The 14,915-nt window shown below is 50.2% G+C and overlaps 7 protein-coding genes across 7 annotated transcripts; 3 read left to right on the top strand and 4 right to left on the bottom strand.

Moving 5' to 3' along the window:
- Positions 1-497: 497 nt before the first annotated feature.
- Positions 498-1,005, bottom strand: F5J12DRAFT_789589 (uncharacterized protein). Its single transcript, XM_051743786.1, has one exon. It carries the CDS (start codon positions 868-870, stop codon positions 547-549), a length of 324 nt encoding a protein of 107 aa, XP_051605320.1. The 5' UTR covers positions 871-1,005; the 3' UTR covers positions 498-546.
- A 431-nt stretch (positions 1,006-1,436) lies between these two features.
- On the top strand, positions 1,437-2,641 carry F5J12DRAFT_901809 (aspartate-semialdehyde dehydrogenase; the record flags this gene model as incomplete). The annotated part of the gene is made up of 2 exons (XM_051748217.1): positions 1,437-1,740; positions 1,812-2,641. 2 exons carry the CDS (start codon positions 1,437-1,439, stop codon positions 2,639-2,641), a joined length of 1,134 nt encoding a protein of 377 aa, XP_051605321.1.
- Positions 2,642-2,732: 91 nt separating this feature from the next.
- Positions 2,733-5,335, bottom strand: F5J12DRAFT_2067 (uncharacterized protein). The gene is made up of 14 exons (XM_051738413.1): positions 5,228-5,335; positions 5,077-5,175; positions 4,813-5,017; positions 4,615-4,757; positions 4,491-4,563; positions 4,309-4,433; positions 4,108-4,258; positions 3,930-4,045; positions 3,714-3,842; positions 3,582-3,659; positions 3,451-3,520; positions 3,266-3,396; positions 3,124-3,210; positions 2,733-3,069 (listed from the first exon to the last, which is right to left on the bottom strand). Exons 1-14 carry the CDS (start codon positions 5,240-5,242, stop codon positions 2,824-2,826), a joined length of 1,668 nt encoding a protein of 555 aa, XP_051605322.1. The 5' UTR covers positions 5,243-5,335; the 3' UTR covers positions 2,733-2,823.
- A 2,502-nt stretch (positions 5,336-7,837) lies between these two features.
- Positions 7,838-9,015, top strand: F5J12DRAFT_789609 (uncharacterized protein). The gene is made up of 3 exons (XM_051743787.1): positions 7,838-8,415; positions 8,462-8,774; positions 8,826-9,015. The coding sequence occupies exons 1-3, from the start codon at positions 7,903-7,905 to the stop codon at positions 8,897-8,899; spliced, it is 900 nt and encodes a 299-aa protein (XP_051605323.1). The 5' UTR covers positions 7,838-7,902; the 3' UTR covers positions 8,900-9,015.
- Positions 9,016-9,056: 41 nt separating this feature from the next.
- On the bottom strand, positions 9,057-11,900 carry F5J12DRAFT_2386 (alpha beta-hydrolase). The gene is made up of 14 exons (XM_051738536.1): positions 11,851-11,900; positions 11,607-11,796; positions 11,339-11,544; positions 11,152-11,275; positions 11,033-11,100; positions 10,905-10,973; positions 10,805-10,853; positions 10,614-10,753; positions 10,429-10,559; positions 10,263-10,377; positions 9,959-10,201; positions 9,825-9,905; positions 9,556-9,772; positions 9,057-9,496 (listed from the first exon to the last, which is right to left on the bottom strand). The coding sequence occupies exons 2-14, from the start codon at positions 11,698-11,700 to the stop codon at positions 9,201-9,203; spliced, it is 1,833 nt and encodes a 610-aa protein (XP_051605324.1). The 5' UTR covers positions 11,701-11,796; positions 11,851-11,900; the 3' UTR covers positions 9,057-9,200.
- A 496-nt stretch (positions 11,901-12,396) lies between these two features.
- On the top strand, positions 12,397-13,189 carry F5J12DRAFT_2409 (ribosomal protein L13-domain-containing protein). The gene is made up of 4 exons (XM_051738549.1): positions 12,397-12,542; positions 12,591-12,714; positions 12,768-12,922; positions 12,978-13,189. Exons 1-4 carry the CDS (start codon positions 12,522-12,524, stop codon positions 13,179-13,181), a joined length of 504 nt encoding a protein of 167 aa, XP_051605325.1. The 5' UTR covers positions 12,397-12,521; the 3' UTR covers positions 13,182-13,189.
- A 70-nt stretch (positions 13,190-13,259) lies between these two features.
- F5J12DRAFT_789622 (uncharacterized protein) lies at positions 13,260-14,681 on the bottom strand. The gene is made up of 4 exons (XM_051743788.1): positions 14,241-14,681; positions 13,972-14,136; positions 13,743-13,904; positions 13,260-13,683 (listed from the first exon to the last, which is right to left on the bottom strand). The coding sequence occupies exons 1-4, from the start codon at positions 14,621-14,623 to the stop codon at positions 13,416-13,418; spliced, it is 978 nt and encodes a 325-aa protein (XP_051605326.1). The 5' UTR covers positions 14,624-14,681; the 3' UTR covers positions 13,260-13,415.
- Positions 14,682-14,915: the final 234 nt, after the last annotated feature.

The raw sequence follows: 14,915 nt of genomic DNA on the forward strand, positions 1-14,915 counted from the left end.
CGTGGGTTCTGTGATTACTGAAAACAAGCCACGTGGACCGTGGGCGGATTGCTCTTTTCAGAGTGTTTCGTTCCGATGGTATGGCCCAAGTCAAGGCCGACACCTGGCGCCATCCCGGACGGCCAGCTGAAATGGCTGCAATCCGATCCTGAAAATTGAATCCATTGTGTGAGAGAAATGAGATGATTAAAAGATTATTTGGGCTACTAGGTTTCCGAGGGGCAAACATGCGTAATCTTCATGGGTAAGTACGTGGATTCAGCGAGTCGGGGGAGATTGGCGCGATCGATCTACGTACAGGAGTTCCGACCAAGATAACATGACAATGTCCCGGCTTTACTCCACTCATTCCTGCAACCCTAAGTGTGTGATAGCGTGACCTCGGACGGAAACACACGTGCCTTGCCAATACGAGTCATTCGTACACTTGGAGACCGGTTAGATTACCGCCCAAGATCCACCAGTGGAAACGATAACAATAAAAAAGCGGCGTACCATGCACAATGCCTGCACAAACAGGTTATTTTCGTTGCAAAAAAAAGAAAGTTAAGTCTGAAACGCACCGTAAAACAACGTCCACACGAGGATAAACGTGAATATGTTATCTTGGCCGGGGTTTACCAGTTCGCCGATACCCCCGGGCAAATATCGAGATGGTTTTCCCTTGCAGTTAACAGCATACATGACAAACGACGCTGAGAGAACCGAGAGCGCGAACAAGGCAAACCCTCGCCAATTCTGCAGCCCAAGGATTCCAGCCGCGGCCCCTGCGAAGCACGCGGAAATGAATTTCACAGAGGTGAGGCACTGGTTGTGAAGGACATTAGGCAGACAGTAAAGCTGAGCTGTAGGATCGGCAGTGGATGCCATGTCGTTGGGGATGTGAGCAACGCTTGCGCAACCGTGCTGGGCGTCTGCACCGACGAAGGCGTGGTCAACGCTGCTTTCCCACGAGCCCTAATGGAACTAACCAGTAACATAATTCAATTCAAATTTTTTCCACAGCTGATGATATCACTGCGCGGGCACTCGTCCGCCTTCGTGGCCCACTGTACCTGTCGCTATGCTACGTTGGTCCCAACACTAGATGCTCGTTTGCGTATACTACGTGCGTAGTACGGCCGCTTTTAGGAGAGAGATGGGTCACACGATCACCCGTAAGATGCTTATCTTGGTGTATGAGCACCCACAGAGACAAGGAGAGTTAAGACTGCAAAGCTGCGGTTTCCCATGCATGTTTTCCGAATTTTTCGGTCCTTTGTAGACTGCAGTTGTCGAAGCATTTGGAGCGTTGGATTGCTTCGGCCGCACCCCCTGACATGACATGAGCGTCCAAAAACGGAAAGCTAATCAGAAGCTTGATGCCCCCTCGAGGACGGCGTGCGTCCCACCAGCAGAGATCTCGAGAGCTTTTGCAGCACGATATAGCACTCGTCATGTCGAATCTTCACAAGGCACTGGACGAGAAACTCGTCAGAGTCGGCATACTTGGTGCTACGGGCACCGTCGGACAGCGCTTTATCACCCTACTCTCCAATCATCCATGGTTTATCATCCACGCCCTCGGCGCATCTCCCAGATCAGCTGGAAAGCCTTACGCCAAGGCAGCCAACTGGAAACAGACCACACCGATACCCTCCAACGTCCGAGAGATCATCGTGCAAGAATGCAAACCCGAGCACTTCAAAGACTGTGCCATCGTCTTCTCTGGGCTGGATGCTGATGTGGCGGGTGATATAGGTGAGCTGTCCGATAGACGGCGTTCCTCTCCATAAGAGACTTAGGGGCTAATTTACCTGCGCTGCGTGTAGAGGGTGCGTTCAGAGCCGCCGATCTGGCCGTGTTCTCCAACGCCAAAAATTATCGGAGGGACCCCTTAGTCCCTCTTATCGTACCGCTTGTTAATGATTTCCACCTTTCCATGATCCCCCAGCAACAAGCCCAGCATCAGCCCCCGCTCCAGAAGGGCTTCATTCTTACCAACGCCAATTGTTCCACCACTGGCCTGGTGGTGCCCCTCCGCGCCCTCGAAAAATCATTTGGGCCTATTGAGGCTTGCTTCGTCACTACCATGCAGGCCATATCTGGCGCTGGCTACCCTGGTGTGTCGAGCCTTGACATCATCGACAACATTGTTCCCTACATCGGTGGCGAAGAAGAAAAGATGGAATGGGAGACGCTCAAGATTCTTGGAGGGATTTCCGAAGAAGATGGGCAAAAGGCATTCGACATGCACTCGCGCTACCCCCTCCGCGTTTCTGCTTCGTGCAATCGCGTCCCCGTTATCGACGGCCATACCATGACCGTCTCAGTTCGCTTCTCGCGTAGACCACCTCCCAGCCCACAGCAGGTTCGCGAAGCACTCGTTGCATATACCCCTGCAGCGCGGTCCATGGGGTGCCCTTCTGCTCCCGCACATGCTATATTCGTGCATGAGGAGCCAGATCGCCCCCAGCCTCGTCTGGATCGCTATTACCAAGACGGTGCTGGTGTTTCCGTGGGCCGTGTACGTCAATGCCCCGTCTTAGATATCAAATTTGTCGTGCTGGCGAACAACGTGTCTATCGGCGCTGCGACAAGCAGTATCATCAACGCAGAGCTGGCGGTCCTTAAAGGCGTTGTAAAACTGCCAATTAACTGAATTGCATCGGTTGACTACTCGTTACGTGTGGTGGGATTATCTACAGAGTAATGCAGATATTAATATCTTTAACAAAGTGTGTTTGTACACATCACTGGAAACATGCTTTGTCATGGCGTAACATACCGTTGGAATGTGCTAGTTTAGCGAAAGACTTCGCAGGGTAGGGTGGGACCAGGAGGTTACCCTGCTCTTGATGATCGATCCCTCATCTGGACGAACGTATCAATCATATTCATCATATTACCAATACCCTTCGCCTCGGGAAGCCATTCGCCATTGTTGACGCATAAAATCTTCATTCGCTCATAATACATGAGGTCGGGAAGCAGCTTGGGGGTAATCAGGAAGTATTGACAACTGTCAGGTTTACAGGTCACTTCGACCATCGAGTTATGGACAGCGCGTTCAGCCCGTTGATCCATGCCCTGCGTAAATCGATTAGCCGGATGACGTCCAAGGTAGACTTAACTCAATAAAACCTGATTAATCTCATCCACGAGGGAGAACGGGGTACGTGCTTCTTCTGTTAAGCTCATCAGGTACAAGATAGTAGTCAGTGATCGCTCCTGAAAGTGCGGGATTAAAACGGGAATGGTTTAGCGGCGCCGCTAAAACACTTACTCCCCCAGATTGCCGCTGACCAGTCAGCAATGTAAGCTTCTCCTTGTCGCGGAACTTGACGAGAATGTCAATGGCCCACTTCTCGTAATCGTCGTGAGGGCTAATGCTAATTTCTCCCGCACAGCCAATTCCTGTGTACGTACATTCATCGAGATGCGGCAGGACCATATGCACCATGAACGTACGATCAAATGCTGTGGAAAATTTCCTTCCAATGCTTGCAACCAGCCTCTCTAGCGCAGGCTGCCAGTTATCCTGGGAAAAAAGAAAAGAAAAGAGAAGAAAACTCATGCAGAGTTTCATCGATAACACTTACCCTAGCAAACTTGATGTCACGCTCGAGCTTTATACATTTTTTCTCTTTATCTTCTATCTTCGTACTAAGATCTCCAATCTGTAGGCGGATGGGGTAAATGATTCCTTACATAAAATAACGCAGTAGCCATACCTCAGCCTTTCTGCGTTCGTACTGGTTAATGACGCCTGGATTCGTTATCATGATCAAGTCAAGGTTGGCTCTCTGAGTTTCAAGCTCGGCCCGCAGCTGGTCTACCGTTCTTTCGTGCACAGACCCATCCTTAATAAATGAAGAGATGTCAACAAACTCTATTTCGCGGAAGTGGGGTGGTCCAGTCCCCACGATGAATATTCAGGGTCGACTTACGAGTTCCATCTTTTCGAACTGCTCTTGGAACTCTCTGTCCATTTGGCGAACAAGTGCCACGCTGATGTCCCGCTTGCTTTTCGCATCCTCCTTTGCCGCAAGAAAAATTTTATCAGCTGCAGATGTACACACATGGGTGAGTAACGGCCACCACGGCCAAAAGGCGCTCCCTACGCACCTTCGTCGAATTCTGCGAGGGCTCTTTGATAGCGTTCATCTTTCTCTTGGCAAAGGGCTTCGAGTGCATTCCTATTTGCGCCAACCTGTAGGAACTCAATCCCACTGCGAGTGGCAGCAATTTGGTCAACGATCAAAGACCGAATAAGTTGCTAACGGCATGCGGTAAGTCACACCCACGTGCAAAAAATGTAAAACTTGCCGTATAATCCTTTGCGACCTTCACACGCTTCTGAGAAATATCAAGCAACCCCTGCTTCAGGCGAGCTCGTTCATCATCCACAGGTGGAGCATTTTCCAACTCCACAAGCTTGGCCTTGCACACCTCTGGGAAAAAATAACATGCATTATGAAAAGGTTCCGAGACGTGATAGTAAAACTTACCAATTTTGCCAGCCAAGGATCCCAAGTGCTTCTTCGTCTCAATGACCTTCTTTTTCCTCTTGTCAAGTTCGTCCTATCATAACGTTAGCCACATGATCCGACACCAACGCAAGAAGTGATTGACAAATTTCTTCTTGTAGACAGATTCCGCTTCTCTTATGGTCCGCTCTTCCGCGGCAAGTTCATTCGCACCTTCGTTAATGACCTCAAGGGCCTGCCTCGCCTCTTGAATAACTCGATCCAGTTCGCGTTTCACCTCAGGATCAACTGTACAGCATCAATTAAAGAAGCAGTCAAATGATAGATAAGTACATTGACCCACCTGCGCTCGTGACAAGATTGCGTGCAGGGCGGAGGTCACGGGTCATGTTCTGCGCAACACGTCTACCGTAGCGAGACCGTTGTACCGTGTTGATCACGTTTCCGGCTATGAATGTTGCGCCTCCACCTTCTCCCCGAGGCCCAAAACGTGAGACAGCCTCCATCGCACGAGCCACGTCCACTTTCGATCCGTCAAGACCAACGGCCTACCCATATTGGTTGTTGAAATCCCACAGCGAGTATACGAAACACGCGGACTACACACCGTGCGATGCATGTTCACCTCACGCCTCAGATACCACAGAAGTCCGTCTGGACAATCGATTTGGTCGATGGCGTATGCATCAAATCCCAGATCCTGTAACTGATTCGGTGGTCAACACAATTGAATTACACGAAGGAAACTCGCAAAATACTTCTTCCTTTGACATTGGAGGGCTAGCAAGGGTGTGTTCTAATTTGGGTCGATACCAGGTGTTGACCTTAGCATCTTTCCTCAGGCCCGCTTCCGCGGAGTCGTTGAAGCAGCGGTTCAGTAGCTGGTAATCTTCCTCGCACTGTGCAACGAATGTCTATTCGTCGCCATCAATTAGTTCGACGTTTCAAAATATCATCACCTCAAATTGCGTTATTTACCTTCAGCTGGTTGATGTTGAAGCAAGCTTCTACCGCATTGGCGTACCGCTTATCCGACACACTACAACATATCATAGGAGGCTCGAAGACTTCCATCTTGAACTTTTCTTGGTTGTTCCGCAGCCAGGCCACTGCATCGGCACAATCTTTATCGTGTTGACGAAGGTTCTCGAGTTTACGGTGGCGCTCATCGTCGAGCTTCTTCAACCTGCCACGACGTTACCGGAAATCTGGAGCCGCGCAAAGGGAGCGTACTGGTCATGAGCATTGGCAATCTTAGATTTCTCGGCAGCGGAAGCCTCAACGTTGGTCTTCTGACGCTCCTGGAGGTCTTCCATACGGTCCCTGGTTTGGTTGTGCTCTGCATTCAGACGACGCTGGGGTGAACGGTTTGAATATCAAAAGGTGGAATATGGTAATGGGTAGCGTACCAATTCATTGTTGATATCATGCATGTCCTCTACATCGGGGGGATTATCAAGATCATGTTGCATCTTCTTCATCTGCGACTGCAAGTCCTTGATCTTCTTTAGCCGGTCCTTCTGAGCGTGTTTGAGGCCATCCAGCTTCGTGGTGATATCTTCCGCGTCGTTCTCCTGTGAAAAAGTTAGGCCGTAACTGCGGACGACGGAAGGGAGTGGATACTGACAAGCCGCTCCCCGTCCTGCCATTTCGCCTTCATTTGCTGGAACTTCTGCCTGGTTGCGTTCTTTTTCTTCTCACGGATCTTTTCTAAATCTTTGTGTTGAAGGGCTAGTTGTCTGCGATGGGATGTGAGGGAACAGGTTGTATGCACAAGGTCTGAAACGTACTCAAGCATGGCATGGGCAGGAGCATTCCTATTTTTGAGTTCGGTCACTCGAGCGTGAAGTTCCCGTTGCCGGTCCTTGGCCTTCAGGTAGAATTCCTTGGCTTCATGATATTCATTAACAGGGATTAACACTTCTAAGACGGAGATCTGTCCAGCTTTTAATTGGGATGACTCAGTACACGTCCAACAAACTTTACCTCCTTCTCTATGCGCTGGCGTTCTTGGTATCGTGCGACATCTCGTTCCAACTGGGCATTTCTGTCTTCCATAGTCTTAAGTTGCTCTTTCTCTGCATTGACAAGCTAAAGGAGTGGGTGAGACACAATATTAGGATATAGTCAAATCCCTTACTTCTTGGACTTTCTTGAGTTCCTTTCCTGACTCGATTAGCGTATCATGCCACGAAGTCAAATTTGGATCTCCAGCCGCTCGCTGGGTCTCCCGCAGAAGCTGTTGTGGGGACATTTGTGCAAACTCGGACACCTTGTCCTGAGGAAGGAAGGAACTAAATGCGACGTATGAGTTTTCACCGCACGCGCGACTGAGACAGCGGAATGTCTACCAAAGATTTCCCACTTGGACGTTGAGCTTGCGCATGCGGTTGCTGATCTCCTTGCCGGTGGCAGGAGATCCATTGAGGGTGAACGTAGACCCTTTCGACTTCGAACTCAAGTTGCGCCGGATGACCAAATTTTTCTTTCCTTTTTCACTCTTGAGTTCGATTTCGATATAGCCACTCTCCTTGTCATTTTTGACAAATGCGTTGAATTCGGTAGCACGACCCAGAACCTGATAATAAATCATTAAGAATGGCTTGATGCGGGCGCGATCATGCTGCACTGACATGTGGAGACCAATTAAGACCAAGGGCAATAGCACATGCAATACTACTCTTGCCAGTACCATTCGGTCCAAGGATCATGTTCAGGTATGGACCTGGACAAAATTCGACCCAGTCATATGTGACAAAATTACACAACTGGATCCGGACGATAGATCCAGGAATGAACCTGAAAATCTCAGTGCATAACGCAAATCTTGCCACGACCGGCAAACACAACGGACGTACCCGTCGTCATCCCTGGGGAGAGTCTGAACCCGTTCCAGAAGTCCCTGTCTGTCTGGGCTGGCCGGAACAGAATGTCCCTCTCCGTTCACTCGGGCACGCTTCCGGCCCTTGGGTGTACCTTCCTCTGCGTCCTCGTCTGCATCCCCCTCCTCGTCTCCCTCTGCATCAGCATCAGAGTCGTCATTACCTGCGACGGGGTACGAAGCAGGGTGTTCTTCATCATCTTCGTCGTCAGATTCGACGCGCCGAGCTTTACCCTTGCCTTTCACGGACTCCTTCGTCTCCCGTTTGACGGTTATTCCATTGGCCCTCGATCGGGTAGGGCCCACACTTTCATTCCAAGCGTTTGCATCCCCCGCGTCAACCCGAGAGGTCCTCGCACTACGTCTGCTCATCGTCCGCTTGGTGGAAGGGGCGCGCATACGCGTGACGCGCTAATTGACAACTGAATTTAGGGCAGGCGAAATCGAGACGCGTGGCGGCGACGCAAGTCAGCAACGTAATCATTAGCCCTCATTAGCCGGAACGTGTACTAAACTTTTTTTTATTAGACTTTTTGCTAAACAATCGAAACGATGAGCCTTCGTAGGAGAAGTACGACTCATGATCTCGCAGCGCTCCGTCTTCACCCAGACGGCTCACGCGTGCAGCAAGCCTCCGTCAGTTCGCGACCACGGACCTCGAAATACACCATTGTGGATTCGAGAGGAAACCGGATCGCGCGCGACGCCGGCGGGAGGAATTCGGTCAAAAGGCGCAGAACCGTCGACGTAGTGGTGGATGGGCAGGAGCGGGAGACAATTAAGCTATCGCCGGAGGATGATGGCGACGACGGAGATGTGTTTGTGCGTAGGAGACACAGACGGACACAGAGCAAGGGGAAGGGAAAGCAACGGGCCGATGAGAGCGAGAACCGGGAGGACGACAAGGAGAGTGACCCTGAGCAGCTGGATGCAAGGATGAAGAGGCGGATTTCTTTCTTGCGAGACTTCAGTTTCTTAGATCCACCTGAAGTCACCATTGGGCGATCATTCGAGTCCAAGGAGCCCTCCGATACTACTGGGATATCATTCTCTCCACCCGCACCGGTATGTACTATCATACAAGTATTTAACCTACTAACATGCGCCGCAGGAGTTGCTAAAGAGCATCCATCACTTCGCAGCCTGCTACTATCGCGAGAGGGGACAGCTTTTTGACCGCAGTACTGCATCTCGTACGAGGAACAGAAAGAAACACAACATCTACATGATGGCTGCTGACAAGATGAGAATGTCAGAGACAGACAATGAGATGTGGGAAGATCGGGACGATAACGAAAGTGCAGAAGGCGGTGGCAGCGATGGTGAAGGTAATGGCAAAGACAATGCTCGGGTTGCCTCCTCGCACGACCCAGATGTCAAGGACATGTACAAGGCATTCGATGGATCTGCGCTCATGGCGATAGGTTAGTGGACCAAGTTGACGAACAAGGCTTGCTCCCGAACACGTTATGCAGGCATCCTGATGCAAGAGCAAATTGCACACATACTTACTTCATCGTCAAGGGTACGACAGGGACCCCAAGGATAGTCTTAGCGAGCCCGATGACTCGCAATACATATTACATTAGATGCCAGATGTCGGAGCTACTACCAGTCCTCATAAACAACTTCGGGTGGGACACAGACATTGACGTGCAAATGGTATGCGCATCGATTGCACATATCACTCAGTTCGACGATTCCCCAGCCTGTTTCACACGTGTTTGGCCAGTATGTAGGTAAAGCGGGAGCAACGACCGTCGAGCTCTACAATGGAGATTCGTTGTACAAGGCTCAGATTGAGATTCTGCACTAGTGTCCACAGGCAAAGTCTACAGATAGAGTCGAAGTTAGCGGTGATGACTATTATCAGTGTGGTAGTCCTCATCATCTCCAACATCAAAAATAGCAGTGCCAACTTCCTCGTCCTCAGTTGCCCGCTCTTTGCCTTTAAAATTTCGATGAAGAACCTCCTCGCTGTCAGGGTCAAGAGTGCGGGTCAGTGGAATGTTCTCTTCTGATGCTCTATTGGAGGTCTGTCGGAGAAGCTGGATGGGTCGCCGGCGGAGACGACACCATATACAAACCCCAATTGCAACGGCAATGAGGAGCAATATTAGAACGGCGGAACCCGCATTGTAGTAAGCTAGACAGTCGACCCCACTCAGTAGTCGGAAACCACAGAATCAGCTAGCTACGACTCACCTTCCCACTGTGCTTTGATCTCCTCAGGAGACTTGACAGGAATGCTGCTTGGGAAAGTGTCTTCAAGGAAGAGGGGCTTGGACTCATCACCAACACTACTTGGGATGCGTGCTGAACCATCTACGATAGCCGAAAAATTCATATCCACGAAGCGAAGTATCATATCGTGTGTAACGTCCGGTACGTCATACGGCGCCATGTGGGAAGCATTAAATATCTATTGCAAGATCAGACAACTCGTTCAAGGTGCAGAGTATCGGCATGCGAACCTTAGCATATGTAAGGTTCCTCGAGGACACCCACGTGCCCGCTGGCTGTTCGTCCACAGTCCATAACTTGGTCTGGACCTTCTATAGGCGAAGTCAATAGAGTGGAGGTAAATCATAGGGAAGTAGCCGCGAACCCCTAAGCCTTTTTCACCATTCCACGTCATAGACTTGATCATACTCTCGATTCCCATATAGTTGCAAATGAAATCCTGATCTCCCGCGAACAAGAGGACCGGGATCCTCTCAAGTAAGCCAGGGAGGAGTGTGATAGCCGACGTAGACAACTTGGCATTGAATTGTCTCCCAGCCTGACTACCACATTCGACCCAACTCTCGGGCTTGGACGTGGCATGAAACGCCCTCACGACATCCTGACGCTGCGAGATAGTGAGGGTCAGCTGAGACGGAGCACATGGATGGGCACATCCGAGGGCTTACGCCAAGATAAGCGGTAGTGTTCGCGAGTTCTGGAGGCCATTGCATGCCACAGTAGGGCTCGTCGTCTTCTAAACGGACGTCGTAAACATTCGTACACTTCTCTACTCCGTTGACACTGGATGATGCTTAAGGATAAAAGGACGGCAGAATCAAGGAAAAAACATACGCATGACGTCCGGGTTGGAGAACATATGAAAGAAGACCCTCGCATTGATCGACGTTGATAGGTTCCAAGTTAGTAATACGATTAAGCTCGACCATGCATTCATCCGTTCTCTTTTTACTGTTTCTGTAGTGCTGTTTACGGATGGTCGGCCCGCAGTAGTGAAGAAAAAAATAATCCTTGCTCACTTCTGAGGAAAGATCCACCAGTCCACGAGCGACTGCATACTCGATATAGGCCGGGTATTGATTTCGGGCATCTATCCATCCATTCCCAATTGCGACACCTTTAAGTGGAAGGTTCAAATTCGAATCCAGGATCCCACTGGCTAGTAAAAATAGGTCAACGTAGGAACGGTAGTGGTTGACAGAAAACATACCAAAGTATGGGATATATTGCCCTGCGAAGCTCTCGCCTCCAAGGTACGTCTGTACTCGACTTTTAATGAATTAACAACACAGTGAAAGAGGCGGACATACATCTGTCGTGCGATATTCTGGGAAGACCTGATAAAACGTGCGGAGGAACTGAATGAGCTGTTCAGTAGCCTGTGAAACCCAAATGAGCAACCACGTTTCGAAATCGAGGATAACGCAAGCTCTCGAACCTCTTCTAGTGTGTGAACATAATGTTCTGTACTGGTATATGATAAGCCTGTACCTGCAGGCTGGTCGACTGTTGGACCACGATGATTAGAAGGGGAGGACGACATGAACTCGTTCATACCATAGACAATAGTCATGTACTCTTCCCAACCCCCATCTACTGTTTTTGGCAGTCCTCGGTCATCCATCCTCCAAGGTCCAATCTCCATCATCAAGCCGTCAAAAGAGGAGCATCCCGGTCCACCCTGAAATGACAATGGCCTTGTTCAAACCAGACACGCGCAACACTGAACGAAAAGAATGCGCACGTTGAACCAAAACATTAGCCTCTCCTTGTCAGCAGATCTCCGAGCCTTGACCATCACGAAGAAGAGGTGCGCAAGGACATCGTTAGGACTTGCTGTAGCTACGTTCGGGTCTGAAACGATGTGTCCGGCATAAACGTGCAGCGGGTGCTCGGAATCCTGCTGAAGCCCTGGGAGCTGGGGTACGTAGAAAGATGCTGCCGGAGGAACTGGCGTTGGGAAACTCATAAGACAAGACCATTGCGCTATGTTGGGAAGTCCGGAGACTCACTGTCTGTGGGTGCTGCGCGGAGTGGGGTCACGAGCTTGAGCACATGAAGGCAAGTCCACATCCATGTCCACCACAATCTTAGGCTGGACATCATTGACTAGTGGTTCGCTGAACAGACAGCAGGTGCTAGTCAACTAGTACCAATATGGACGTGCTGGCAGTGAGAGGCGCTGACGTCGAGCACAGCGATCTGAAAATGGAATTGGCGCCCGTCTGGTAGTATCAATCTAACGTATGTATGTACAGTAATTCTTACAATTATTCTCATCAAGCTGCTGGACAGAATTCAGATCCGTGTGGTACCTATCAGGTCGGCGGCCAAGTTCATGCAGCACCCCACTACCAAGGCACATGCCAATTCCAAGACGATGCTAAACCCTCGGAGTGGTCTTGACGGGCCCTCCATGACGAAACAACTCACCTTTAGTTTAGAATCCGGGTCAGCCCCATTCAGTACATGACACGGGCTCACAGCAGATAATACGCCCCGTTGCACCGGCGGGAGACAAGGTATTTCCCGAAACACGGGTGAATGGTTTATCATGGGAAAATGGAGGTGGTCGATTGATGGCACTGTGGCAGGACACTGGGCCCGCAGTTCGGGGTTACTGTAAACGATCATCATAGGTTTTGCAGCGCGGACCCACATGAGGCATAGAAGCATTTAATGGAGGGCATCACTGGTGAACTTATGATGATTCTAGACATCGTGCACCAGATCCGGGCGTGTCGCCAGTACCGACACAGGTTGGTTGCTTCTGGAGTCGACTTACATGAATTCAAGGCGCAAGTTTCAAGCCGTTGTAAGGATCCGTGCGATGAGTGGAGGGGTCGCGTAGCCATAACAGAAATTCGACCCCTCCACCAGTGCTTTCCTTCCTAGTCACTCTAAGTAAGTAGTACAGCTCCCAAGTCATGTCGCAGGCCATTGGTAATGTATGTGGTCGTTTTGGTTACGAACTTTCATTGATGGGCAAGTGACAGACTGCACTCGCATACGCCCGCGTCTGGCACCATGTCGATGCGTCAGACCGCATCCTCGGAAAACTGGCGCAGAGGATTGCATATGTGCTCATGGGTAAACATAAGCCCATCTACGACAAGGGCAGTACGTATCTCTACCTCGACACGTGAAAACAGCTTTGGTTAAAACTGCTGCAGTCGACTGTGGCGACTACGTCATCGTGACGAATGCCCGCAACATCCAGGTGTCGGGCAGGAAAGAGGAACAGTTGGTTTACCGAAAACACTCGATGTATCCGGGCGGACTCAAGGAAGAAAAGTTCAAAGACTTGGTGGAGACGAAGCCTCACGAGGTGCGACTGTCCTTTTCCCTGACCCGCCTTCCACTCATTGTAACCGTCGTTCCAGACCATCGTTCACGCTGTCTCAGGAATGTTGCCAAAGAATAAGCTGAGGAATCGACGGTTGGCACGGCTAAAGGTTTTCGGAGGCTCGAATATGGGCATTTATAGAAACAATATCCTGAAACGTTGGGAAGACGGGACGCTCTCGGACGACTACATTCTAAAACTCGATCCTAAGAACAGGACTCCGAAGCCAGCGCAATCGTGATTCCCCTCAGCTTTTATTAGGTACCCTGCATGTGCGTACGTAACATTCTGATAATACGACGGCGACAATACTTGGAGTTCCTTGCCATTCCGCAAAAAAAAAATTGCGGCTCGAAACACGAAATGGAATTTACTGGATAACTGCAAGACAACAACACAGATCGGTACAAATCGTACAGCGCAGCGTAATAATGCAATTTCATCACACGCCCGTCCTCCAGACATGCAAAATAAATCATTGCTTCCCTTTCCGCTTGCTGGCACTTTTTTGAACCTTGCCCGAAGAGGCCGTACTCTCGCCCTTGGTAGCGATTGGTGCTGAGGACGCGCTCGGTTTGGGCGTTGACCTCGGCGCTGGTCGTTGAGGCGAAGACTTGTGTAGGAGGTTGATGATGAGGGACGCAGCACCACCGCTGGCAACATACATGACCCATCGGGGAACACGGACAAAAAAACTGTATGCTGTCGACAGCACGAGCGCAAGGTAATCCAAAACCCATTCCCTACAACGAGGGAAGGAGGTTCGATCAGCTCTGAGAAAATGAGAGGAAGATATGATTACCTCTGTCCGCCCGGGCTAAAAGCCGTATTCCAAGGTTCCTTCATGCGCCAGGTTTCATCTTTGAGAAACTGGTAGAGAAGTTCAGCAGTGAGATGCATCCGTCCGCCTTTATAAAAACGCAGCGTTCGTCCTCGATCTCTCAGCACAACCAACGTGGGGGCCCTATCAACAAAATCGTGGGTGGTTTCAACAGGGGGTAAGAGCACTGATTACGAAGAGGTCTACGTACGACCATACGGCCCACTTAGTTGTGATAGACGTCACGTCCAGATAATCAATTCTGCCAAAGCGTACGTGGGGCAAGTCGCCTTTCTCGAGGGTATGGTTGTACGCCTGGTCGAACACAGTGTCCACGTATTTGGATATGCCTTCTGGCTGTCCAGCCGTTACGGTTCTACGGGACAGGCGGGTTTAACTACGTTGTCGAAGAGAGAGAGAGGGAGAGAGAGAGAGAGAGAGAGAGAGAGAGAGAGAGAGAGAGAGAGAGAGAGAACTCACATTACCAAAAACCAAACCCTCTTTTCCTCTTCTTCGGGCGACAATTCTTCGTTTACGATAATGTCCTGGTAGTTTGAATCCGTTATGAGGGGTATACGTTCGTCCCAGTCAAGATTCCTCGTTCCCGAAATATTCAGCCCGGCGAACGACATGATGGCTGACACTGGGCCAGCTGTAACCAGTTCATCCAGGAAGCTCGAAAAAGTATTGGCACGGTTCGAGTCTGCTTTTTGGGCGACCTGCGACCATGATAATGTTGGTGGTCCAGTAGTGGGAGGCTCAGTTGGAACGGGTTGTCCTGGCGTCCACCCTGCCGAAAAGTATTGTGCATTGGTGATGCCCGTGATGGCCAGCAAGCTCAACAGTGATGCCTGCAGTCTCATGGCCCGTACGAGAGAAATGGACGCGTATCAATGTTTGGGCCCATCTACAACTCCAAATCTCCCTCGCTCGCGTGCCTGAGTCCAATCTCACAACATACTTCAATGTCTCACACCAACATCACAGCTGCTGCTCTCCTTTTGACGTTTTGGCTTTTATGCAAGGTACAAAGTAGGAATGAAATAATATGATTGCTGCAAGTAGTAGTAAACATAAACCTGTGTGCGTCATGGTTTCACCCAACCGTCAAAGCCACATAGTAGCAAGTACGGAAGATACAGGAATATGACGCCG

The sequence above is a fragment of the Pisolithus orientalis genome (genome assembly GCF_024613125.1).
Source record: "Pisolithus orientalis strain OTSU chromosome Unknown F5J12scaffold_1, whole genome shotgun sequence".
NCBI lineage: Eukaryota > Fungi > Basidiomycota > Agaricomycetes > Boletales > Pisolithaceae > Pisolithus > Pisolithus orientalis.